We start from the raw sequence: 24,953 nt of genomic DNA, 5'->3' as shown, positions 1-24,953 counted from the left end.
CCAATTTCAAATATAAATGCTCAGTGGTTTCGTTCTGTTTGTCCTCAGATATGAAATGTAAGACCAACTGTTATTTGTAAAATAGAAATTTCATTTTTAACCTTCCGTACAGTTGAGTGTATAACTTTTCATGAGTCACAAGTAGGTAAGTTGCTCCTGTCATAATTTCCCTAATCATAAATCGTGAATTACATACAAATCTATAACAGATAATTTATTGATAACGTATTAATACATATCATGCGTAGTTCCATAATTTGGGTGTTGATCAGTTAAATCGCGCGTGTTCTATTCTCATATCATATGTCAATAAGGAGGTTGCTTAGCACGATTAGCATAAATATTCAGTTGATTTCAATGATTTTACAATAAAAGTTTGGTGGTTGAACAATTGAAAATACCACTGTGCTTATCTTACACAGTGCTATGTACTTTTTTTCCAATGTTCCAAAATAATAGTCACCAAGAAGTATAAAGCAGGGTTGATCAAATCTGAGAATCAAATAACTAAATATAAAAATATATTTGCGATTATACACTGTACATGGTAACAGAAGGTGCATCGCCAATTCCAATGATTGAGTCAAACGTGCCGCTTTTTCATTTTTTCGTACAGTTCTTTGATACTTTGAACATAATTTCTGAATCAAATATAAACTGGGAAATTTGTGGTGAATACGATTAATAGAATCGATTTTTGTGCTTACAGATGCAGCACTTCTAAATATTGGACCCAAAAACTCATACAGAAGTCACAAGGACAAAGACGAAGCAGTGTCAAGTGTAAAGGGGTATCTCCCAATGGACAACCTAAGTAATGAGCAGTGCTTCTAGGCAACGCTATTTAGGAATTAAAGAATTCCACTTAATCATCAGTTGCCAGTGAGTAGTGGATTTACTTTTCCAATGAAATTTTTTCAACCCTACTTTAGTTGTAGAATTTCATCCTACTGATTACGCAACAAATTATCTGCCTTCGAATTGTCTATTTTGAAATTGAACCACAATTTATATTCCAATGTAAAAATAAATATTTTCACAGAATTATCCAGAGACACCTTCTATGACATATTTGACTTTAGAATTTGCAGAAGTATGATCAGAGGTTCGTTCTGGCAGGACAGGCTGACGACTGCAGTTTTCGTTTTCCTAGTCATTTTAAGACAGCTTCTTGATTGTATTTCGACATTTTGGCACTACAAATTGAAGATTTTCTTGTTACTCAATATATTTATTACTGTTGGTAGTAAATTGTTTATTTTATATTGTCATGGGAATATACTGGCAGAGTTGTTAGCAACTAATAAAACTAGAAAAGATAAGGGAATCTGGTGAAGAATCTTTAGTATGTAATAGAAAGACTTGCTTTATGGACATTGCTTTGCATTAGATTCTATTTGCTTCATGATTTGCCGAAGATTTATTACTTCGCTGCAATTCTGAAAATACAAAAAACTGTTTCACAAGCATTCACGAGTTTTATTTGAAATACAATTTTTTCTGTCAATAATGTGTATCCAGAGTTTCTAAAATTGCTTCTTAAATGTCGATGTTTGGTCTGGTTAACTTGAAAAAGTCGGGAAATTTGATAATAACGGATTGTAGGAATTCTAACTCGAAAATGCATTCATGCGAATTATGTATAAGTCTGCACTACCTACATTGAAAAACTAGATCAATTTATCAGGCTGATGATATTGTTCAAAATATCATCAATTTTGGAATCATTGTTGAAAACTTCCAAGTCCCAATTATTTATGTCGTCTAAATCACATTCAGACTCTGCATCGTCTATACCTACAAAAATAAAGTTTACCAAATTATATACAATTTACTGAGACAATGTATATCCATCACGCAAAAGGTAAATTAAATTGATAACCAGAAATTCCTTATCATATTCACTGACCTGGCGTGAAGATCCATCCTCGTTTTGTCCTGACTCCATCATTAGCAATAATTCTCACAGTTTTACAAGCGTTGCCAAAATTTTCAACGAACCATTGAATATCAGTTTTCCGTCTTATATCACTGACTATCCATATGGGTATATTATGAGCTGAAAAAAAAAGAATATATCATCACATAACAAAACTTCAATTATGAAGTAATATATCGTGTTACAAATGCGGAAACTAGGTGATTTCCACAAAGCACTGTTGTGAACACAGCATCAGCCAAGGCGACGGTCTAATATATACTATTTTGTGCAACACCTATGAAGGAAAGTTTGATTTCAGAAGCAGATGAATGGAATAGGATAATTTGAAAGATGTAGAAAGTTGAGCCACACTTTGTGACATCACTGGTAGTGTGAAGAGTTACCTGAAAAAACTGTAATGCTGAAAATCATCTGAAAGGATTTCTTTTTCACATTGATTGGGAAAGGGGCATTTTACGTACACTCTATAGGCTTCAAAAATCAATGTTTCAGAGAAGGTGATGCAAAAAGATTTTTATATAACGCAAGCATGTTCGACGCGTTTTTTCATACGTATTTTCCATACACGAAATACCCGTTTCTATGATGGTACAGTAAGTCCATGAATGCGCATGCGCAAAGTAGAGAAAAGACCACTTTTAACTACTAGAAACACTCCTAGGAATTGAAGCGCTTTTTCTGTACAATGCCCATCCACGGTCGTGAACAAATCTGACAATATGCGACCCAAACCTCAATTTCGTGCTTTGTGAAAAAACGCTTAATATATTCTTGTTATATAAAGAATCGCATGGAACAAGAAAGCAATGGTCTTTTCACATCTCATATTTGTAATATTCTTCTTCAGCTTGTTTGCATGCTCACCTACTACTCATAATGCAAACTTATGCTCAGCCCGGGGAGACTGAGTTTGCCTCTTTTTTACAAGCAGCAAAATTGTAGATAATGTGATTTGTAAGAGAATGGTAAGGAGATATTACCATTATACATATCGATAGCAGCTCGACAAAAGTAGCCAGTATCTTTTTTCCTCATATCTTCACCCCATGCAATCATCTGTTGTCTGTATTTCTCTTTGTATTCTCCATCTCCAAGTAATTCTTTTAAATCTAGGTTCAAACTTTCGGCCCAATGTGTTTTTATAGGTCCAGAAATCTTTATTGTTACGCATTGCGAATCGTTTAATCTGTGGGTTAGAGTAAAATTACAAAATTTTTTTTTTTTTTTTTTTTTCAGAAAAATGCGAGAAAGTAAATAAAATTAGAATATGTAAAAATGATAAAAGAAAATTATCCTGGTATGGATGCACAAGTTATAAGCGAATGAAAATTAATACGTACGATCTGTGGTCATGTTTATAGTTTCATGACATAACCTCATAAGCGTACTTAAATTTCATATAGTCACGTTGAGTTATCATGTGCATACATGAGTGCTGTTACATCACGTTACATTGAAACAGTTGTATTACCTTTGCTGTAATTTGTCAGTAATGTAATCCTTGCCGGACTTTCTTTTTCCACTGAACAGTAATATACGACGAGGTACCGCTGAAACAGATGTTGAATCTCTGCTAGCATCTGCGCATTCAAAACCACCTGCAGCCGCCATTTGCAATTAGTATTAAAGCTGTACGTGTGTGTTACCATTCACAGGTTTGCAACCACGCTCTTACCTTGCAACTCAGGCAGAATTTCAATAGCAGGCACTGACTCCACTATTGACGAAAAATCCAGGTGGCGCTGCGATCGAGAGATACATAAACATAACCTACATCATGCGTATGGCGTACACACATCATACATACATAATACATACATACATACATACCCACCCGTACTGTATTTGTTCACATTTTCGATAACGTAACGTATCCCTCCCGCGGTATCACTAGTTTTTTCTCGTGCATTGAAAATTTCAACGCGCTACACGTTCTGTATTGTCTCTGTCTATGGCTACCCTACCTGTTTTGAGATTGTAGCGTGCACAGACAACTTATAGGTAGCGTGTTGGGCTTATTCTAAAGCGCCGAGAATTCTTGATCGGATGAGTGCTGTGAAATCAACGAAGAATTTTGCAAATTTGGCTACAGTATAAATCAATTTACCTGTTATCAGAATGCGTCAATAACATGTCTCTCGTTGACAGCGAAGTTAACCTAGAAGCCGATGTGGCTGCAACGAGTCCGAATTTAACGTTTGCGAGTAAAGACAAATCTGCGGGGGTCGTGATCAGTGGCGTACACACCGATATCGTAATAAAAAATTACAGGTAGAGAATTCGCCAAAGATAGTGAGACAGTAACGTCGAGCGTACTTTAACAACAAAACAATATCAATTACTTTTTTTTAAATCTTTTTCAGGAATCGTATGTTCTTGATTATTACTCAGTTTGAAAAATTTGGTTCCATACTTACTGTGACCAAAGAAGAAGCTGCCAAGAGCGCCGTTTACACAGTAAAGTATGTATTTAAGTCACCGCTAGTGATTAGGATTACTTGATATACAGAGAAAGTTTATTGCAGAACCATACTGGGTAAGGATGATGATCAAATACACGTAGCAGTCCGGTACATTGCTGAGCAGATAGATACGGAAAAGCCATTGCTAATATCAATTTGCTTAAAAGATTATGGAGTAGAAACTGTGAAACATATAGTGGCTGCTATCAAGAAAATACAGTCTTTGTGATTCTTCTTCTTGTAAATTGAAGAATCTTCATTCATCGATTCCTCATTTATAACACAATGACCTCGATATTTGGACAATTAGTAATTGGCCCACCTGGCAGTGGAAAAACTACTTTTTGCCATGGAATGTCAAATTTTTTGACAAAACTGGGTAGAAAAGTTGCTGTTATTAACATTGGTGAGGATTGGTTAATATTATTGACTCTACTCAGCCTAAAAACTCCAAGTACATTTTGAAATCATTAAAATTGCCACAGAATTGTTTCTCAATTCTATCTGCGTTTCATAAATTATGCTCATCCTATCTTGTTCTTACATTGGATAAAATTTCAAAGAAGTTCAAAGCAAAGAATGGAATTATATCTATTTTCAGTAACTTGTGTTTTTTTTTTTCTATTCGATATACAAGCAGAAATAATTTTTCAATTTTCATGAACAAATGAGCGCTTCATTATCACAAGGAGTTCAAAAAAAGTTTTCATTTATTGTTTACTGACACGATTTCTGAAAACATTCATGAATTCCTACTAGTTATTCAAATCTCTAGTTCAATACAAACTTTAAAAATTTAAACATTCAATAGTTATGTTATTTTCTATTCCTTGTGACTGCACTTAGATCCGGCGAATGAAAACATGAAGTATGTCCCATCGGTGGACATTTCGGAGCTGATTAAGCACGACGAAGTAATGACTACTTACAGACTAGGACCAAACGGTGCCCTGATTTACTGCATGGAGTTTTTAGAAGCAAATGTGAATTGGTTGATTGAAAAAATTCTTAATCTCAAAGATTACTACTTGATCATCGATTGCCCGGGCCAAGTATGTTGATGTTAAACGTTTTGTAAATGAAGTTCTTCTCCCCAATTTTATAGCGAAATGCCGACCTTTAATTTTCTAAATGGTCGTTCTTTTTCAAGAGAAAGCAATATTTAAGTCTTTATGCATCTTAGTCGCAGAATGGGGTATTTAAAGAAATTATGTATATATCCATTTGTTTTGACACGTCGTAATATCTGTACAATATATTCAATGCAAGATAATAATTTGAAATTTAAGGTAGAGCTATATACACATCACAAATCAATTAGTCGAATAGCAGAGAGATTGGAGCAAAATCTTGTTAGACTGTGTTGCGTACACCTAATCGATTCACATCACTGTAGTGATCCAGGTAGGTAATTTTTTATTACTTAGGTCACTCGCGAAGTTTTGCAATATGTGCATATCGTGATCTTGATGACAGCATGCTCTGGTACAGCGAGAAAACACAAAAATTCTGACGAAAAACAGCTGTAACGAAGACATTTTTCCAGCGAAACTAAGCTTTTTGCAGAAAGGGTCAGAATTTGCGCCGATATTCTGAAAGAAAAGTAGATGGTTGGTTTAGTGACTGGTTTCGATGCACGGAGAAATGTATTCAATGTCGGGCAATTTATTTCGAAAAACTGTTCAGAGTACGCTCATTTTGCAAAACTTTTCGAGTGACTTACTTATCAATGCAGGATTATTTAGTGAAAGATTTATAGTTGTTTTGTTATTATTACAGGAAAATATTTGTCATCATTAATGCTCTGCACCAGCACAATGTTACATATAGGATTACCCCACATAAACGTTTTGACGAAGATAGATGAAATGAAGAAATTCAGTGATCGCTTGGCATTTAATTTTGAATTTTATACGGAAGTTCTTGATTTACAATATCTTTTGGAAAAGCTCAATGAAGACCCCTTCACTTCAAAGTAATTATTCATTTGTGATTACATAGCGATGGGTTCCAGATCATTTTCATTTATGTAAACAAACCAAAAAAACGTGGACATACGAACTTTAAATATTTTTCCGAGAAGCAAGTATTTCAAAGACCTGTGGTTAATACTATAATTAATTTGCAGGTATAAAAAGTTGAATGCCGCATTGGTTTCACTGGTTGAAGATTACAGCTTGGTAAGTTTTATACCATTAGATATCTCCAATCAGTCTCTTCTATTGCAAGTAAAGAATGCAGTAGATAAAGCAAACGGTTACATTTTTGGCGGCAACGAACCAAAAGACATTCAAACATTACTTGCATGTGCTATTGGTGCCATTAGTGAAACTGAAAAAATGTCTACGATTGATAATTACCTCTAGACTGGTTTCCAAATGCATTAATTTACAAACAATTTGAAAATATTTTTATACAAAAAAAAAGTAATTGGATATTCTACTGGAATGGCTTTTAAGATGTACGAATTTTAGATGTAAATGATGATAAAATTCAATTAAGTAAATTCTCTTTTATTATTTTACTTGCTTATGAAATAGTTTCAAATGTACAGTTAAATCGAAGATGTATCATTTACCTCTTTATGTCTGAATGTATGGAATAGTCAATAAAATCTGTGAAAGCAATCACCTGGAAAAAAGTTCTAATTTGTTTTACGATTGTGCAGTCTTGTATTGTAACAAAAGACTTATAAAGCTACTCAAGAATAGACGTTTATAAATTAGTATTTGCGTGAACTCACAAGAACTTCAGAAGGTGTGGGCTAAATGGTGATGAGACATTAATTAGTACATACCAGTTGGATAATGTAAATATCTTTTAACAGTTGATCTTGAATTGACAAAAGGCTGTCATTACACACAATATTGAAATGCTCGATGTTCAGGTGTGCTACCAATCAGTTATTTACAATACCCTTGAAGAATTTATGATAATGCGAGTATTACTTTTTTCACCTGTTAATCTGACAGTTAATGGAAAAAGTAGGTATTATTGATAGCATAGTTATGGACAACATCCTGATTAATTACTTGAACGTTTGCAATGGTATATCATCAATTCCTGCAGGAACTTTGAGTCCACGCCTGTTATATCCAAAGGCTGCTTGAATAATTTGGATTGCAGCTTCGACTGTTTTTGTAACATCACGTTCGGTACCGATGTGTGGATTGACTTCCACTAAATCTACAGCGTTTAGTCGACCCGTATTATAGATTTCCTCCATCAAGTGAATCCCTTCTCTCAAAGTAAGACCTCCGCGGACTGTGAAGAAAATAATCGTCAACTAACATGTACCATTTTTTAATACTGACAAAATTCATGGCTTCATCAAACACTCATTTTGTTCACATAATATATCTGTTACTACCTGGGGTTCCAGTGCTTGGAGCTTCCAAAGGATCGAGTGAGTCGATGTCAAAGCTGACATGTATCGATTTGTTATTTTCTGGATCTACTTTGGACAATGCCATGTGTACAACATCATGTATACCTAAAAAAATCAGTCAAATTATTTTACAAAGTAGAGATGATTTTACCCACTGAAAATGAAAAATGATTTATTTATCTTAAAGTACATTTCTCATTTCAGATAAGTCAGACACTTTAAATTTCAGCTTGATTGGGATGTAGTATGAATATAAATAGTATAATAAATTTGAGAAATTCTTGAGATTTTATTCTTATTTGTAAAAATGTCTGAAAGCAAGTTTGAAAATACTAAGATATAGAGCATTACCGTATTGTTCAACATCTCTGATTCCATAGGCATTGATCCCAAATTTTTCGATTACCAGTCTTTCGTAGCGATCCACAGACCTCAAACCAATATATCCGACATTTTTTATGGATAATCTGAAATTATTCAAACTTGTAAACCTATGACTTTCAGGCAGAAAAGTTCTCCAGATAGGCATTGATTTATATCTATGAATCAGGTTTACATATCATTGGGTCATAACAATTGATCAATCTTGTGCCAAGTACAATAAAGAAGATTCATACTTACACAGGTTTTTGCCAATCCATACCAGGTAAATATGGCCAATAATCGGATAACTCTTTAGTCAGCAGTGCTACTGGCATACCATGCACATTGCCACTTTCACTAGTTGCATTTGTATTGAGATCTGCGTGTGCATCTATCCACAATACCGCCACGTTTTTCTTGACCTGCAAAACAAAGTTTATATTTCAAATATTTGTCACATAGCAAGAGTCTTCGTTAGTGGTAACGAGATTCAAAATTTGAGTGTTAGCTCAATCATTAATTAAAGCGAACGCTAAGTACGTACTTTAACATGAGCATCTATACTCCCTACGCCAAGACTATGGTCACCACCAAGAGTTAATACTTGTCTGCCATCATTTAAAATCTCTTCCACCTTTTCTGATAGGCACTTAGTACAGCCCGCGAAATGACCTAAGTGTGTCATGTTATTTACTGCCACATCCTCAACTTCATAAGATAGGTCACCATAATCTTTGATGTCAATTCCTACATTGTTAGATATAATCCAATTATAATATTTTACAATATCTGACTGCAGATCGGAGAGTAACAATGGTTATTTAAATAATTACAATCTTGGCTAAAATTTGTATTTACCCAAAGTTTCTAATTCCTTAACCAGCCCTGCAGCTCTGATCACATGTGGGCCTTTTGCAACTCCAACTTTTTCCTAAGCAAAGACGTTCAGTTATATAATTAATAACTTGAATTTCCGATACAATTTAATGGATAAATACTAATTTTATATTTTACTGAAATCCAGATTTCAAAATAAGCATAACATGAGTTATCGAATATTGATGAGTATCTTTAATTTTGAAATTTCTTTACAAGAATATCATTCCGAATAACCGAGGGTTGATTCCCCAGAAATATATTCACTGAGAAGACATAAATTGACAAAGAATAATTAATTCTTGCTTACAAAGAAATAATCAAGTCTGTAATATTTTACATATTATCATTGTGTGGTGTAATTGTTGTAGATTTACGACCTCACACTCTTGTTTGTAGTTAATTATCTGAAACAACTTCGGGAATACATGATCACAAATAAAAAACGAATCAAGAAGGAAATAACGTCAGCTTATTACTTGAAAATAAAAAAATCGCGACCAATCTAGATAGCCAAAAATATACATTTGGCTCATTAAAATATCAAACCGTTTTTCGCAGGAACTTACTGATGATATTTCTACTATCAAATACTCCATAAATGGTTAAAGACGGCGACATAGTAAGTAAACTTGGAATAAATAGCATTGTTGTAACTGTGTGACTAATATAAAACATAATTTAGTTAAAGAAACTGTTTTTGAAACGCACTTGCCCTGCCTCAAAAGGTACACCCACTATGCCGACTTTTCCAGAACTCAGTTTTCCATAATATCGTTTTACAACTTGTCTTGTAATATGTTTAGCGTGCGAAAACATCTTGCTGTATGAAGATTCTTGGTTGGTACTCAGGCTGATATCTTGTCTGAAATTAATAAGTATATAAAGTTTGACGGCCTACGACCTTGAATTTCTGATATGATAATTGGGTTGTCCTTCTATGATTTTGCAATGTACCCATTATAATGTATTACTTATTGAACTTGAAATCTAATTATCACATTGCGCGTAGTAATAGTAGAAAAAAAAGTATAAAGTAGAAAAGTAGAAGTTATGATGGAATGGCAGATAAAGAAAACATAACAAACAACTGTTAGATTTTTAAACACTTATAGAGCACGTTACATATAAAACATACAACTAGCAAAGCAGACTTTTTCCTGTAAAAATAGTAGACATCTTGACCATAGGAATAATTTTTTGCAGATAATGTTCTTTCCATGATTTATCTTGCACATTGGTATAAAATTCTATTTTTAGCATATCGTGGACGTTTAAATTGTGAAATCTCTTGTTAGAATAAGAATATAATATTCGATGACGTCACTCTAAGTATTCACAGACTGTGAGTAATATAAACATAAGCTGTACAGAGTAGAATGCTGAGTGCAAATGTTCACTCTAATTCGTCATTGCATCTACATAGAAATTCTAAACATGAAAAATTTATTCTCAAAGAAAATTATTTATCTTCAACTTATTAGCTATTGTGTATAAACTCAAAAATGTTTGTGATTCATGATCATGCTTACAGTGTGCTGCTACATCGTTATTACAACGATATCACCTAACGAACAATGACGGTGAAACCCATTCCAGACAATGCCACTTCTGACAGATCCATAAGTTGGAGCTGATTACCTTAATAAGAATAAAATAAGAATTTCTTTCACTTTTGTTGATATTGCTGTAAATAGCAAGCATAAATGTTTAACATGATAATCACCTTCACTGTGAAGCGACACCTTGATTTACAGCAACGAAAGACTAAAGATTTTTTCCTGCAACTTATGTTTACTACGATATTTGATACTGTAATTAACATTATCTCAATTTTATTTTGCAAATGCTACTATAGATTCCGTAAACTATCAGGTTTGAAGTGATGTACAGCTTGACCAACTAGTTTCATCCGTAACACCCGTGTCAATTGATTATCATGCCAAACTTCTGGGGTAATGTTAGGAGAGAAAAGAAGGATCATTTTTTAAACAAAATTTCATCAGTTCTTCACCACTCAATTGTTCGTCAGATTAAAAAAGAACATTTGCCAATTTTATTAATTATCTAAGCACTGGCTGCAATAGCAACTTTTTTGTATTCACCGGTATTTGAAAAAAGGAATAGTTAGTTAGAAACAAATATACAAACGTGTAACACGATCCAGCCTATTCTTGGGGTTTTTATTAGCACATATCAACTGCAATAGTGCGGTACCAAGTATATTACGCTTTATCAAAATGTACACTATTTATATAAATACGGCATTAAACAGATGGTTAATGATTATAAAGGTTTTGCCAAAGTATTACAGCTATTCGTGATTCAAATTAAAACAGTCTTAGATTGAGAATTTTTTTTGCTTCATTTCGGTCCAAGCATGTCTTCAGGCTTGACCCATGCGTCAAATTGCTCTGCAGTCAAACCATTTTTCAACGCAGATTCCTTTAGAGTCAAATTCTCCTTGTGAGCTTGTTTAGCGATTGCAGCAGCCTGAAAAAGTGACGAGAAAGATTATTTTGAAGTTACTGTTATATATGCAATGAACAAGTTCACCAAACATCCAAAACTACTTAGAATAGTCTTTACCTTATCATAACCGATATGGTGGTTTAAAGCAGTAACCAGCATCAAACTCTCGTTCATAATTTTCTTGATGTTTTCTCTGTTAGCAACAATACCCTTTACGCAGTTCTTTGTAAATACTGATGCAGCGTCTCCCAGAAGTCTAGCAGATCTCAAAGTATTAGCAACCATAACAGGTTTAAAAACATTTAATTCGAAGTGTCCGTTACTTCCACCAATTGACGTAGCAACGTGATTACCCATAACTTGAGCACAGACCATTGTAATCGCTTCGCACTGAGTGGGATTCACTTTTCCGGGCATTATCGAACTTCCAGGCTCATTTTCTGGGAGGGAAAGCTCACCTAGACCACAGCGAGGTCCGCTACCAAGAAATCGCAGATCGTTAGCTATCTGAAAATTGAATTAAAGGTATTGTAATGGATAATTGCCGTGCAAACAAGTCAGCTGTATCTGTAGTTAAAGGAAACAAACCTAGTTATTTCAACAAATAACTTTGAGGTTGTCACAGAAATTCCGAAATTGAACAGTAAATACTGTACAACAGAAAAAAGAAATTTCCAAATTATTTAATGCTAACCTTCATGATGGATACGGCAACTGTATTCAGTGATCCATGTACTTCAACGATAGCATCATGACAGGCTAAAGCTTCGAACTTGTTTGGTGCTGTTACAAAAGGTAATCCTGTAAGGCTTGCAATTTTTGCAGCCGATTTTTCGGCAAATCCTTTGTAAGTATTTAATCCAGTACCAACTGCCGTTCCTCCAAGCGCCAGCATGTATAATCTTGGTAGTGTATCTTGTACTCTTTGAATTCCAAATTCAATCTGTTGTGCGTAAGCTGAAAAAAATTAAATTAATAAAAGTTAATGGGTAATATTTTGCATCATTTCACATTACCATGAATAGATAAATGCCAGTAAATAAAATTGTATATTGTATAAGATACAATTTTTAAATTACAAATAATTTACTACCCGTTTTACGTGATTTATATTCTTGATTTGTGCTATTACCTGAAAATTCTTGGCCTAAAGTTAATGGTACTGCATCTTGAGTGTGGGTACGACCAATTTTGATAATGTCTTTGTACTCCTCAGATTTGGATTTAAGTGCAGCATGAAGTTCTTTGAGACCAGGCAATAATATTTTGTTAATCTCTAGAGCAACGGCAATGTGCATCGCAGTGGGAAATGTGTCATTGGAACTCTGCGACTTGTTCACATGATCGTTAGGATGAACTGGTTTCTTTGATCCAAGTTCTCCTCCTAGCATTTCAATTGCTCGATTAGCAATCACCTGAAATCAAATAACAAATAAATGTTTCACTTTCAGTTAGAAATTTGTTACACGCAAAAAAATTACTTGAACAAGTAAATACTCAATTATTGTGCTCAACAATTACATTCATCTGCTTTTATCGTATTAATCGTACGATCAATATTCTGACATCCAGCTCGACGAGCTATAAACATGAAGCTGTTATACTGACTCTACAATTGTGCGAAAAGAAATGAAACTGTGTTAAAATTTTTGCGTTTTCATAATAAAGACAAATTACCTCGTTGGTATTCATATTGGTTTGAGTACCAGAACCTGTCTGCCAAATGACCAGTGGAAAATGATCATTATATAACTTTCCACTGATCACTTCATCAGCTGCTTTGCTGATAGCATCCGCAATTTTCGGATCAAGTCCATACTCTTTATTTACTTCTGCTGCTGCTTTTTTCAATATTCCCATAGCACAGATAACTGCATACTGAAAAACGACATAAGTATTTAAAATTTTAAGTACTTATTTCTTACATTTGAGTACCAGAGTCTATAAATATCAACCCACTGCTAGAAATGGAATATAAAAATTTCATCATGTTTAACTGGGATCTTTTAAATTTTATGTATTGTAATAGTCTATTGTCTGTTGTTCCATACTTATATAGAGTGAATCTTCTCCGCAGTCGGATGAGAGAGGAGCTCTAGCCAGCTCAGGCTCTGATTCCTTTTATTCATACTTGTTCACATCGCGATAACCGAGTGTGATTATTACCTGGGGACCCTATATTCCAAATCTGTTTTCATCCACATCCATTACATGTATCCGAAATATGGCCTACATGCACTTGCACAATCACAGACTATTATTGTGACACGAACGAGTGTGAATAATAGGAAACACAGCTTCAGTCGGTTGAAGCTCCTCCCTTGTTCGACCCCAGACAAGATTGACTCTGTATATCAAGCTAAAATTAAACGTTGCATGTCTTTTTCTTTCGCCTTAATACCAACATATGGAATGAAATTGGAATGGCAACAGAAACAGCCAGCATTCAACAGGTCAGGGTAATTAAAGAGTCATAATTATTAACTAATTTGCAATTTAGATTTCCAATTTTAACAGAAATGAAGGTGTATTGAATGCATCATTTTGTTAAAATAGCCACATCAACTTCAATTTTACTCTTAATAATTTATTTATCAAATTTACTATTTCTAAATGTGTCTTTCAAACATAATAGGTATAATTATATCATACTTACAGGCATACGCTCAGAACTATCTCCAATAGGGAAGTTGAGTACCGATCTGAGTGTTTGAGCACCATAATATTTATCATTTGGAACTTTGAGCTCTCCAAAAGTATCTCTCTCTATCCTGTAGCCCTTGTTAGATTCCTGAAACAAGAATCATTCACCAACCGTTAGTATAAATGGTAATTATTTCAATAGCCACCGGAAATACGTAGTACGATTATGCAGAAGAAATGTTTATGGCTTCAGATCGTAGAAGAATAAATTCAGAGTGAATGAGTATACAAATATCAAGTCACGAAATTCATAGAAATTTGATACCAGGATAATATATGAGTACTTTAAGAATTAAAATTATACTTTATGAAAGAATAAATGCAACTTTGTGATGTTTAATTTAGTTACCAAATGAGTTAACCAACCATTACGCAATACTGATAAGCGAAACCTCTGACACATATAATGAGATGCTTTTCCTATGGTTGGTACAATTAGACTGAATGCTGGAGAGTTGTCTGGCCTTCATATTTTGTATAACTCAATTAACTATTACAAACATCCCGCTCGTATATGAGTGAAAGTGTACCAACGACCTTGGTGCCGCTGTTTTTTTAAATTTCAGAGATAAGGTGGAATTACTGAGTAAAAACTTTATTTTCCAAATAGATGTCCCTAAATACAGGTATTTAAAATATGCAATTCCTGAGTTTCTGATTATTGTTAAAATATAATGGAACCATTAAATTTTACTGATGACTAAAGGTTATCCCAGGATTTCGGATGCACAAAAAACTTGGAAAGACACAACTTCTGACGGCTTGTGAGATTCAATTTTGCTGTTGTACAACATAGGAAAACGAATAATTGTTTAAGCCATCCTACACTATTTTTCTATCGGATATCCATATGTTTTGAGAGACGTTAACATTTTTTGTGCTTTTCCTGATAAGATTAAAAAAAATTCCAAATCTTTGAATGTCTTTCTTAATGGCTAAGTCACGTTAGGCTAGTGCCAATCCATGGATGTGAAAAACTCTTACCCATAGAGTAATAAAAGAAAACCTAATTTAAATAATATTTTAAATACTACATACTTCGGTTACAAAAAGGTGTGCTATGCGGTGAAATTAGAATTCAGAAATGTATTTCTTCAAATACTGCTAATTATTTAATTTGGCCTTGCATTCCTATTTTAACATCAGTGTTGCAAAGAATTTATCCCAAAGTCGTCGTTTAATAAACATTCATAATCATTGCGCAATTACAGTGAACAAAAAATAAATTCTATGATAATCAGTAGACGGGTCGTTGACTCATTGACAGTATAGGTTCAATGATGAACAGTAAACATGTGTTGACTCTAAAATTTTCAAAAGACAAATCAACAATTAAATGTTGATTATATTAGTCTGAGATATGTTTATGGAAATACTTGGTGCTAATGATGCCGGTACTAATTATTTTCATGCAGACATCGACAATACATACATTGTCTAATTGTGTTATGAGAGTAACATTATTTATGAATACCTCAAATCTTATAAAAAATTATATATCACGTATGATGGTATTCATGTTTACAAAAACATACATGCTGAGTTACATTTATCAACGATCGACTCTTTCAAACAGAATAAAGGAAATAATTTTTTCATTTAAAAAAGCGACGGTGACCAGTGATTCATAGGATTTACTGTACGCTTAGAACAAAAATTAATGAGTATTTTCTTTAATTACTACATTTTATGTATCAGTTTTTGACTCGCGAAGAAAATAACTCGAACAAAGCCTTAGCCCACATTACAAAAGGTACCAAAAAATTGATCTGGTTTTTGTTTCATCAAAATAATTACGGGGAGAGTAAATTTTTAGGTGAAATTTTTTTTATTCTTCTTTCTGGTCAATTATTGGAATTGTACAATTTGGGGTAGATAGACAATTCCAATACGAATTACATTGGTGTGGTTATGTGAAGGTAATGTGACAGTAACTGGTGATGCTGTAATGAATCATTTGATTAACCTGAAGCATTGAAGGTTTATATAAATATATTTATTTACAATTAACTGCACAACGGAAAATATTTTCTCATACAATACTGAACGGGCCTACCTTTGCAAGGTTACATGGACCCCGACAAAATTCAGCCATTCTGATATTAACGACACCGGCGATTTTCTTGAAATGCTGTCCGCCGCCGACCACGGGGCGACACCTCAATAAGTTTAATGCCATTTTGTTTCTTGAATATTTGAAATCGGCGAGAAAATAATTGACGCCCGTTACAATATTCTTATTGTCACTCAACCGCCGGTGTCGAATTGCATAAGATCTACTCTCGCCAGGTTTTCGCACAGTGCAGACGACGGAACGCAATTTCAAGGTCATCACATGATGTAATACGTCACCCAAAATATGTGATTGCTATAGCCGTAACAATCCTTTTACCAATTTGACTGTAACTGTCGAGTGAAGAAAATCATCAGAGATATGCATGCACGTATAATTATAGAGGTATTAATTTTTCTTTCCTCTCGTTCATCTTGATTTCCCACACGCGGTAAATTATATTCTTCATCCCGCCAATCGGAGCTATTGCAAGTGAATCCTAAACATTTTTTTCATCATTGCTCCACCAATGAGAGAAAAAGTTGAGTTGCATTCACGAATAGAATTCTAGGCTGTAGCGGATGGACTAAAGCGTGGACGAAAGCGAAAGTAAAATTAGGCGCGTTGCCATAACCGCGGTAATTTAAATTGTTGCGATAGGCAGAGATCACTTCTGTAAACAGTAATTTAATTAAATACAAAACGCGGGAAAATACTCGCGTCAAACCTATTGGCAGTTACGGGGAGTTGTACATATATGACGTTGATTTCGTTACAAGTATCAAATTTTAAATCTCAGACAAGAGTAGTCCTAAGAATTGCTTGCAGCACTGATTTCCACTGAGATTTCACCCGCTCACCTACAAAAGCATTCTTTTTTTTCTAACGAAATCTAGCGTATATTTATTTAAAATGAATCAATGTCTACACTGAAGCCAGTAAAACCTTATTCAAAGAAATGCGGCCGAAGTATAAACAGTCAATGAAGCTTAATGTTCACTAATTTCTTGTAAATTTGCTATCTCGTCACATCAAAATTCCGACCCAAGCCAGCAGTGAGGCAGAGTTTATTTTATCGTTAACTGATAATACACTAAAAAATTTTAGATGAATTCTTGGAATATCTCGACGTATATAGTATATACTTTACGATTTTCAGTCAACGCTTTTGGCTTTTCTGCATCGCGGCGACTCGTATGCAATAACACGTACGTACAGTAGCTGACATATTGTACGAACGTGAGCACAATTGGAGTTATATTGTATGAAGTATAATATACGTGTTATATACCCATTTGAAGGCCATACCGCCACATGTAGGTATGTATGATGTAGGTATATAAATACATCTAGCTACATCTATTGTATGTATAGTATGTATGGACATACACATAATTGACTTTTGACAGATGATACGTCACAGTCGTTTTCTCAGAGCTGCAAGCTGCCTTTTGCTTCGACCTCGTTGTTGATTTTTACCGACTATAACGTCAGACGCCGGCGTGTAATCATCACGTATAATATATAACCAATTAATTTCTAGCAGGTACGGCTCTGACCATAAATGAGGCTTCGGTTGTACTTAATAAAGAATGTTATGAATAAATAAAAAATTTGTGTGTCATTCACAGTTTAAGAGGTCTTACTTTTTATTGAAATTCTCTAAACATTTAAGCAATACATTAAACAGAAATCACAAGAAAAGTAGCATTATATTATGAAGTATTGAAAACGACAGAGGAAGATGATCGCGGAATGCAGTGAAGTATGATATTCCCTGTCACGAAAAGCCTTGAAAAGAGCTTATTTCATCGTTCGTAATTTCGAATGATAATCAGACAAATCCTGACGTCCCTGCGTATTTCTGTCCGCGTGACGCGGTCAGATTGATTCTGATTGGTTGTATTCCTTGAGGGGAGCTTTATTGTCGTTTTTTTGGCGAAATTCTCTGGATCTGAAGAATGTGGGATAGGCGAAGAGATGACCAGTTGACAACGTGGCCTTGGAAATAAACGATTCGTTGTTATATTCCTAGACAAAACATAAGCATAGAAAATACGAATCTGCAACGTAATCTGCAATTTAAACATCAGCTGCCATTTAGCGCGGCAGGTCTAGTTCCATCGCCATTTTAGTTGTATTGTTTCCGCTCTTGTGCCGAAGCGCTGTTGAGCGTAGAGCAAACGCGTGAAAAATGTTTTTTGCGTGGAGTGACAGTAATCTTTCAGTGAATTATGAGCCGATAAACTCGAACCTCACGTTGGTGCGGTTAGCTAATAACTAAATAGTGTAATTATATTACGTTAAAATAAGAAGAAGAAGAAGAAAAAAAAAATGTAAATTGTACGGTAGTAATAATAGTGATTTGTAAATCGTGACGAGTATCATTTTATTATAAAGTTATTGTGTGTAAACACCGCGACGGCAACATAGATACTCTAATTTACAATTTTTCCTACACGGTGACGATGATTGCTCATTATATAATCCCCGAATGAGGAAACGTTATGGACAATAAGAAACGTGCCAGTGTTAATTAAGATAATTTCCACGAACATGTCCGGCCCCGAGAGCTCAGCTGTTATTCGGTGAGCAAATCATCCGTTTATACTTATTAGCAACGTATGTCTTCTTGCTGAAAAATCTATTTCATTTTAGCTTCACAGGTTATGTTGAACAACCGGATTTCGCTCGACGGCAACGTGCCGCGACGATGACTAACGAAAATAATACCTAAATAATCATCTAAATCCTTATTTAGTTCCATCCGCAAACATCTACATTCGATTATTATTAATTTCCACAAATTTTTCTTCGCTTTTGAATAACTAGACCGATTCTCCCGTATCGTATTTTCTCTAAATTAACCTTGTTTTCGGCAAGGCGAGATCGTCTACTGAGAAAAAAGTATAAAATTTCTAAAATTCGGACAATTTTTTTTTTTTTCCTAGAAAGTTTATAAAATATCATTACCCTGCTAAATTTTGGGAAACCGTGCTATCTCAACAGGATTACTCTCAATTTAGAGCTGATTTGATATTTGATTGATCAACGAAACAATCATTCGTTTCAAGAAAATAATATCCTGCCGTTATTATTTTGCGAGCATGAATTATGTCCTCAAACCTTTGACGATGAAATTTATTTCAGAGCTTTGAGAGGGGGATTAATGTGTACCAAGATTAGCCACATTTCATTGCGCAAGGTTTATAGTCCGTCTAAAATGGCCATTGAGTAATTTTAAATATAGAAAATATAATCAATTGCTAATTAATCGTACATCTGCAGTTGCTGAATATCCGCTACATGAATATATATTCTTCGAGTAGATACATTGCTCTGCTTGGTCTGAATATGTCCATTAAACTACAAAAGGTTTTATTACATGCTTTATATATACCTTTAATAACGTAATTGCACGAGTGGATATTATTCGTACAATATTTCGTATCTTGAGATGGGGAAAATTTAAAAATCCTCTTTTTCGTTCATTCTATCTTACATATAAAAAAAATGCAAGTACTTGGTTATATCTCGATGAAACGGAGAACATCTTGTTATCAAGCTATTCAACAATGATCGCCGAATCCTTACTCCAAGTTTTTGTAAAAAGTCATGTGCAAAGCTCAGGAATTTTGAGTGCCAAGCTTTGTAGACGCTTCGTAGACGTCGAATTCAGTTAAATAAGCTCTTATTATTTGTTTCAGATTATTTAACAATGCAGTACATTTGGTAAAATGTATTGTGCGAACCAGTTTTGTTATAGTAAACAACGCCTACTGCATACCAACGTATGTTGTATGGATGATGTTACTATTCCCAATAAAATTATACCAGCCCCAAGTTTATTGGCGGATAGAAGGTCTTTTTTTCCATTGGCTGCTAGCGATGGTCTCAATGTGGACTTGGTCAGCCGGTTATGACAGTAAATATTCTACCATATTCATACTAGTAATCTAATGTTGACTGTTTTCACCAACTTATCTTCATAATATGTGTGAAATTCTTGGTGTCAAAGGTCAAAATGATTGGAAGTTAATGTTTTACATTTTGGCTCTGAGGGGACTCTCCTCAGACAACTATAAATATTTATTGATAAGTAAGGTAACATATTTAAACAGGAATTCTAGTTCTGAACTTTCTGAAAAACTATAACACAAAAAAGTCTGGGAACTTCAATTTAATTTTTATTGCTTCTTCGATGATGTATTAGCATTAAAAAATTTTTTCACTTCTGTTAATTTTACGTGAATTCTTTTGAATAGTCCTTATTCAACTAGAAGTTGGTCAATTGATTAAACTTTAGGAATACATGTTGAGGAAATAAAATATAAAGAAATATATAGATACGTTATTTTTTACACTTTGAAAACAGTAACTATTTGACAACTTATTACAATCAAAAGGCAGGTACCAAGCCTTACAATTAGGCACGGAATTCCGTTTGAGAATAATTAATTAGTATAGAAAAAAGTTGCTGCATTCTTTTCCAACTATGTAATTTCAAGGACAGCTCCAGTTCCAAAGTTCGGCACATGGATGTATGTAGATCATATGTGATATACGTAAATTTCATTGAACATGAATACTGCATATTCGCATGGTGATCTTGAGTCTGAATTTGGTTCTATGCATGTGCGGATCTTATATCACATTTGAATATTTGATGTTTGGCAGTAATTGAACATGGTGATGACATACAGAGGATCATAAGCGACAGAACGTTAGTCATTGCAAATCACCAAAGTACCGGGGATGTTCCTATACTGATGACAACTTTCAATGCAAAGCCAAATGTGCTGCCCAATCTCATGTGGATTATGGACAGGATATTTAAATTCACTAATTTTGGCATCGTTTCCATTTTACATCAAGATTTTTTTATCGTTTCGGTAAGTTATTGCACACTCTCCGAAATATATGGAATACTCAATAGAAGATTTAAGCAAATTATAATACTACCCAAGTATGTCAAAATTTAAATTTGCAAATTTCAACCAGAAATTATTCATTCTTTGAATTTTGTGTGTTGTGACAATTTCATTTGTGATTTATTTCAGATATATTTTCAGCAGTTATTTCAAATGATTTAAAAAAACATTACTTATATAATACAAAACACAACCTGTCATGTTGTCAAATAGATCAGTTGATTGTTTAAAATGCTTTTTAAGTCATAATTAATATACGTAGTCACATGCGTGTATGCCTCTCAAAAATCCGTATGGACACTCCTGATTGTGGTAAAATGTCTTACAACTTTCAATGTTCCATGTAATAAGATATGTACATACTTAGCGTCATATGCGTTTTTTGCGAGGCCCAATACACCTGAGATGAAATATATACATGTGACTAAACACAGTTTACTTTTACTACTTTTTGTTTGAGCTTGGATTCGAGTCCAATATGACTTTATTACGTAAGTTTATCTCCACCACGGATTTTATGTTTGAGATGAAGAACCATAGTTACATAATCCTAAGTATTTGTTTACAAAATACGTGTTTTGATAAACAATTTCAATGGCATACCATAGTATAAATTTTGAGTTTCATATAATGTTGGTGGTATTGTTTATACCTGATTTCAATCGAACATGGTTACCTTTTTAATAAACCTTGAATCACAGGGTCGTGACAGACGAGGAGAAAGTTTGCAACAATTGGAGAAGCACTTAAGGACTTCTTACATACCACCTGACAGGAAATGGATGGTTTTGTTCCCTGAAGGAGGTTTCTTACGTAAAAGGCGTGAGACATCGCAAAGATATGCAAAGAAGAATAATCTGCCTATTTTGGAATATGTGACTTTGCCAAGAGTTGGAGCTATGCAAACGATATACAATGTCGTTGGTCCTACACAAAACAACAATTCTATCGATCACCAGCTGAACAACAGATCGAGTATAAAATTTTTTACTTCTCATCATCTAACTCTGAATTAGCTAGCGATTCCTCTTTTTTCTCTAGGGATACATATATCGATTTGAAAAATTGGGAATATTCATAATGTTTCAGATATGACTCTAGCTAAACCAGAACTAAGTTGGGTCTTGGATATAACCATAGCTTATCCTGGGGGTAAACCAATAGATCTACCGACAATTGTGACTGGTTCCAGACCACCTTGTGATACGGTACTCTTTTATAGAGTCTATCCCAGTTCACAGGTAATATAATATCATTGAAAATGCTGTACGTTGTTTTTGAAATGAAAATCTGGCTAGATAAGAATTTTCCACCTTGCGAAATTCAAAAATTTAATACGTTAATTCTAGTGTTGAAAGAGTATGAAACAATCTTCATAAAATGTTTTTCCAATTCTTGAAAATGAATTATTCATGAAACTTGACAAGTTTGCTGGGTCTCTGTTTTTTTCCCAGTAGTTGACCGTATAAAACTAGCTCAAAGATGATAATAATTTTCTATCTCAGGTACCAAAAGAGCCGGAATTACTCACAAAATGGCTCTATGATAGATGGGTGGAAAAAGAGGCACTTTTGGAGAATTTTTACAAATACGGAACGTTTCCTCAAGCCCCTGGAATACCGCAAAATGGATCGAAAATCCAACAAGATCCCTTGCGTTTTCTAGTCCTACATTTGTTTTTCATAACTTCTAGTTATATTCACTACAATATGCTAGCGTATGTGTGGTCCTGCATTTGGTAAGTTATATTCCTAATGTGTGAGTGCAATAGAATGTATCTGTCAACTGTAGCATATATCGCTGACCAATGGAAAAAGGGCCTAAGCGACCAAAAATGCGATTTAAATCCAAGCAAAAGGGCGTATATTTGTTTTCTAGCCAATCGATAGGAAAGCGAAAAAAATTGCTGTTCACTTTTGAGCAGAAAATTTAAAGACAAAAGGGCGTAAGTGCTTTAAATACGCTCTTTTACCATTATCGAAATTTTGGATTCCTGCCAAAAAGGCGTATCCGCCAATAATAGTTAATAATAACAATAACAATAACAATAATAATCTCAGTACTAGTAACATGACATTGTTGATAGTAAAAACAACAACAACAACAACAATAACTTGTTCTTGTCGTTGTGATTACTATTATTATCATTATTATTATAAATAAAAAATATTATATTGAAAATTTATTGTCGTCTTGGTCAGCATGATTTTTTTCTAACAAGTTAATACCAAGAAGTCGTAAATATTTTTGGCACGTACGCCCTGTTGGCGTTAATTTATCGCATTTTTTATATCCAGCGCTGAGGCCCTTTTGCTTTTATTTTTAAATGTTGACATTTTCTTCTGTTTCAAAGGCTTCTTTGTCGAATTATGAAGAAAAATGTACATGCCCTTTTGCCTTTAACTTGTCTAATAAACTTGTCATTTAGGCCCTTTTTCCATTAGTCACACCATGTTATCTCGAAAGGTCTCCTCTGATTGGCAGCAATTTGTGTAGTGTAAAAAAACATATCTCAGAAGCAAGCACGTAATACTATCATTTAGGATTGTTTTAAATCCAATTACCTAGCAAAGATGTCAAAACTATGAAATAAAGTCAGATTTTCATCCATATTCAGAAAGTATTTTACTCGGTATTAAAATATCAAATATTTTTCTATTGCTACACTTGTGTTGATAAGAAAAAAAAAAAAAAATTTTTTTCTTTTTTTTCAAACGAAGAATCACAGTATATACGATGTATACTATTATTTTCACTGCATGTGCTAGAATTGTGCTGCAGCTGAAAAATAGTCCTAATACTGTTTGAATCACGGTATTCGCTTGTTTTGACACAATTTTTTTTTTTTTTTTTTTGTTTGTTTTCTAATCATCAATAAACTAGTATAATTATGTTCACAAAGTTGTCGTATATATAGTTTATAACAACGTAGATATGCTTTAAAGTAGCATTGGGTACACTTCAGCTTTCAATATTCTATCTGACATTACAATTATGTTTATCATCACTGGAAATTTTAATTCCTAAGTAATACTGATCACTCGAGTGTTATAAAATTTTCGAATTATTAATATTTTATGCAATTTTTTTAAGTCCTACACAGTATCCTGAATTTTTTAAAGATTTTTTGTCTAACCAGTTAATTATTTTTAAATATTTAAAGTGATGAGTTTAAACGACTTTTTTTCTTAAATACTCAAACAATTCTCAAAAAATATATTTGCTATTCCAAATATTTCGAGAACGGGTCCAGGGAGTGCCGATTTTTTGAAACTTTTTTTTAGCAGATTCAATTTTTTTGATTATCTAAAACATTGTTTAAATGGTGTGAATATTTCCAGTACATTCTCAAAACTTTTTTGGACATTCAAAACATTGTTTAAACGGACTGAACATGCCCAATAAATTCTCCAATTTTCATTTTTCATTTTGGATATGTCTAGATCGGTTCTAATACAGCGGATTTAAAAATTAAAAGCTTTGAGAATTTTTCGGGAATGTCCAGACCGTTTAAACAATGTTTTAGTAAATAAACAAAAAATTAAAATCTGCCCATTACGGGGCTGGTTTTGAAATGTTTAGGAATCGAAAATTCAGTTGTTGAGAATTTTTCGAGAATTTAAAAAATAGTGGATGTTCAAAATCATCTTAAATATTTATAAATAATTAACTGGTTAAATGAAGAATATGAAAAATTCACGTTATTGTTTCAGAATTAGAATAATACCATAAAATTTTTTAAACAAAATAAAAAATGGTGAGG

The 24,953-nt window shown here is 33.7% G+C and overlaps 6 protein-coding genes and 1 long non-coding RNA gene across 10 annotated transcripts; 4 read left to right on the top strand and 3 right to left on the bottom strand.

Moving 5' to 3' along the window:
• Nucleotides 1-1,143: 1,143 nt before the first annotated feature.
• LOC124412906 (phosphomevalonate kinase) lies at nt 1,144-3,567 on the bottom strand. The gene is made up of 5 exons (XM_046893115.1): nt 3,414-3,567; nt 2,923-3,128; nt 1,910-2,059; nt 1,662-1,797; nt 1,144-1,196 (listed from the first exon to the last, which is right to left on the bottom strand). The coding sequence occupies exons 1-4, from the start codon at nt 3,551-3,553 to the stop codon at nt 1,676-1,678; spliced, it is 618 nt and encodes a 205-aa protein (XP_046749071.1). The 5' UTR covers nt 3,554-3,567; the 3' UTR covers nt 1,144-1,196; nt 1,662-1,675.
• A 397-nt stretch (nt 3,568-3,964) lies between these two features.
• LOC124412879 (GPN-loop GTPase 2) lies at nt 3,965-6,894 on the top strand. Of its 2 annotated transcripts, none has more exons than XM_046893075.1 (7): nt 3,965-4,213; nt 4,306-4,404; nt 4,468-4,810; nt 5,251-5,456; nt 5,694-5,808; nt 6,184-6,379; nt 6,533-6,894. In XM_046893075.1, the coding sequence occupies exons 3-7, from the start codon at nt 4,690-4,692 to the stop codon at nt 6,768-6,770; spliced, it is 876 nt and encodes a 291-aa protein (XP_046749031.1). In that variant the 5' UTR covers nt 3,965-4,213; nt 4,306-4,404; nt 4,468-4,689; the 3' UTR covers nt 6,771-6,894. The 2 variants fall into 2 exon arrangements, with proteins under 2 accessions (XP_046749031.1, XP_046749032.1); XM_046893076.1 differs by having other exon boundaries at nt 4,458-4,810.
• Nucleotides 4,074-4,633, top strand: LOC124413619 (proteasome assembly chaperone 3-like). Its single transcript, XM_046894340.1, has 3 exons — nt 4,074-4,213; nt 4,306-4,404; nt 4,468-4,633. The coding sequence occupies exons 1-3, from the start codon at nt 4,074-4,076 to the stop codon at nt 4,631-4,633; spliced, it is 405 nt and encodes a 134-aa protein (XP_046750296.1).
• A 253-nt stretch (nt 6,895-7,147) lies between the features above and the next one.
• Nucleotides 7,148-10,042, bottom strand: LOC124412878 (arginase, hepatic). 2 transcript variants are annotated; one of them, XM_046893073.1, is made up of 8 exons: nt 10,006-10,042; nt 9,743-9,896; nt 9,014-9,086; nt 8,700-8,902; nt 8,414-8,577; nt 8,144-8,259; nt 7,775-7,897; nt 7,148-7,668 (listed from the first exon to the last, which is right to left on the bottom strand). In XM_046893073.1, the coding sequence occupies exons 2-8, from the start codon at nt 9,848-9,850 to the stop codon at nt 7,433-7,435; spliced, it is 1,023 nt and encodes a 340-aa protein (XP_046749029.1). In that variant the 5' UTR covers nt 9,851-9,896; nt 10,006-10,042; the 3' UTR covers nt 7,148-7,432. The 2 variants fall into 2 exon arrangements, with proteins under 2 accessions (XP_046749029.1, XP_046749030.1); XM_046893074.1 differs by lacking the exon at nt 10,006-10,042 and having other exon boundaries at nt 9,601-9,879.
• Nucleotides 10,043-10,164: 122 nt separating this feature from the next.
• LOC124412881 lies at nt 10,165-14,242 on the top strand. The gene is made up of 2 exons (XR_006929829.1): nt 10,165-10,538; nt 14,139-14,242. It is a non-coding gene; the product is annotated as an uncharacterized LOC124412881 (long non-coding RNA).
• On the bottom strand, nt 11,130-16,533 carry LOC124412877 (fumarate hydratase, mitochondrial-like). Its single transcript, XM_046893072.1, has 7 exons — nt 16,263-16,533; nt 14,160-14,294; nt 13,181-13,381; nt 12,636-12,918; nt 12,198-12,460; nt 11,621-12,010; nt 11,130-11,524 (listed from the first exon to the last, which is right to left on the bottom strand). The coding sequence occupies exons 1-7, from the start codon at nt 16,383-16,385 to the stop codon at nt 11,396-11,398; spliced, it is 1,524 nt and encodes a 507-aa protein (XP_046749028.1). The 5' UTR covers nt 16,386-16,533; the 3' UTR covers nt 11,130-11,395.
• A 1,753-nt stretch (nt 16,534-18,286) lies between these two features.
• LOC124413262 (acyl-CoA:lysophosphatidylglycerol acyltransferase 1-like) lies at nt 18,287-23,200 on the top strand. Of its 2 annotated transcripts, none has more exons than XM_046893727.1 (6): nt 18,287-18,847; nt 19,967-20,184; nt 20,937-21,151; nt 21,892-22,165; nt 22,280-22,431; nt 22,696-23,200. In XM_046893727.1, exons 1-6 carry the CDS (start codon nt 18,816-18,818, stop codon nt 22,930-22,932), a joined length of 1,128 nt encoding a protein of 375 aa, XP_046749683.1. In that variant the 5' UTR covers nt 18,287-18,815; the 3' UTR covers nt 22,933-23,200. The 2 variants fall into 2 exon arrangements, with proteins under 2 accessions (XP_046749683.1, XP_046749684.1); XM_046893728.1 differs by lacking the exon at nt 18,287-18,847 and adding an exon at nt 18,958-18,992.
• The last annotated feature ends 1,753 nt before the right edge of the window (nt 23,201-24,953 follow it).

This window comes from Diprion similis, chromosome 12, assembly GCF_021155765.1.
Source record: "Diprion similis isolate iyDipSimi1 chromosome 12, iyDipSimi1.1, whole genome shotgun sequence".
NCBI classification, from domain to species: Eukaryota; Metazoa; Arthropoda; class Insecta; order Hymenoptera; family Diprionidae; genus Diprion; species Diprion similis.
Note: the sequence above shows the minus strand (reverse complement) of the source record. Positions and strands in the feature narration are given on the sequence as shown.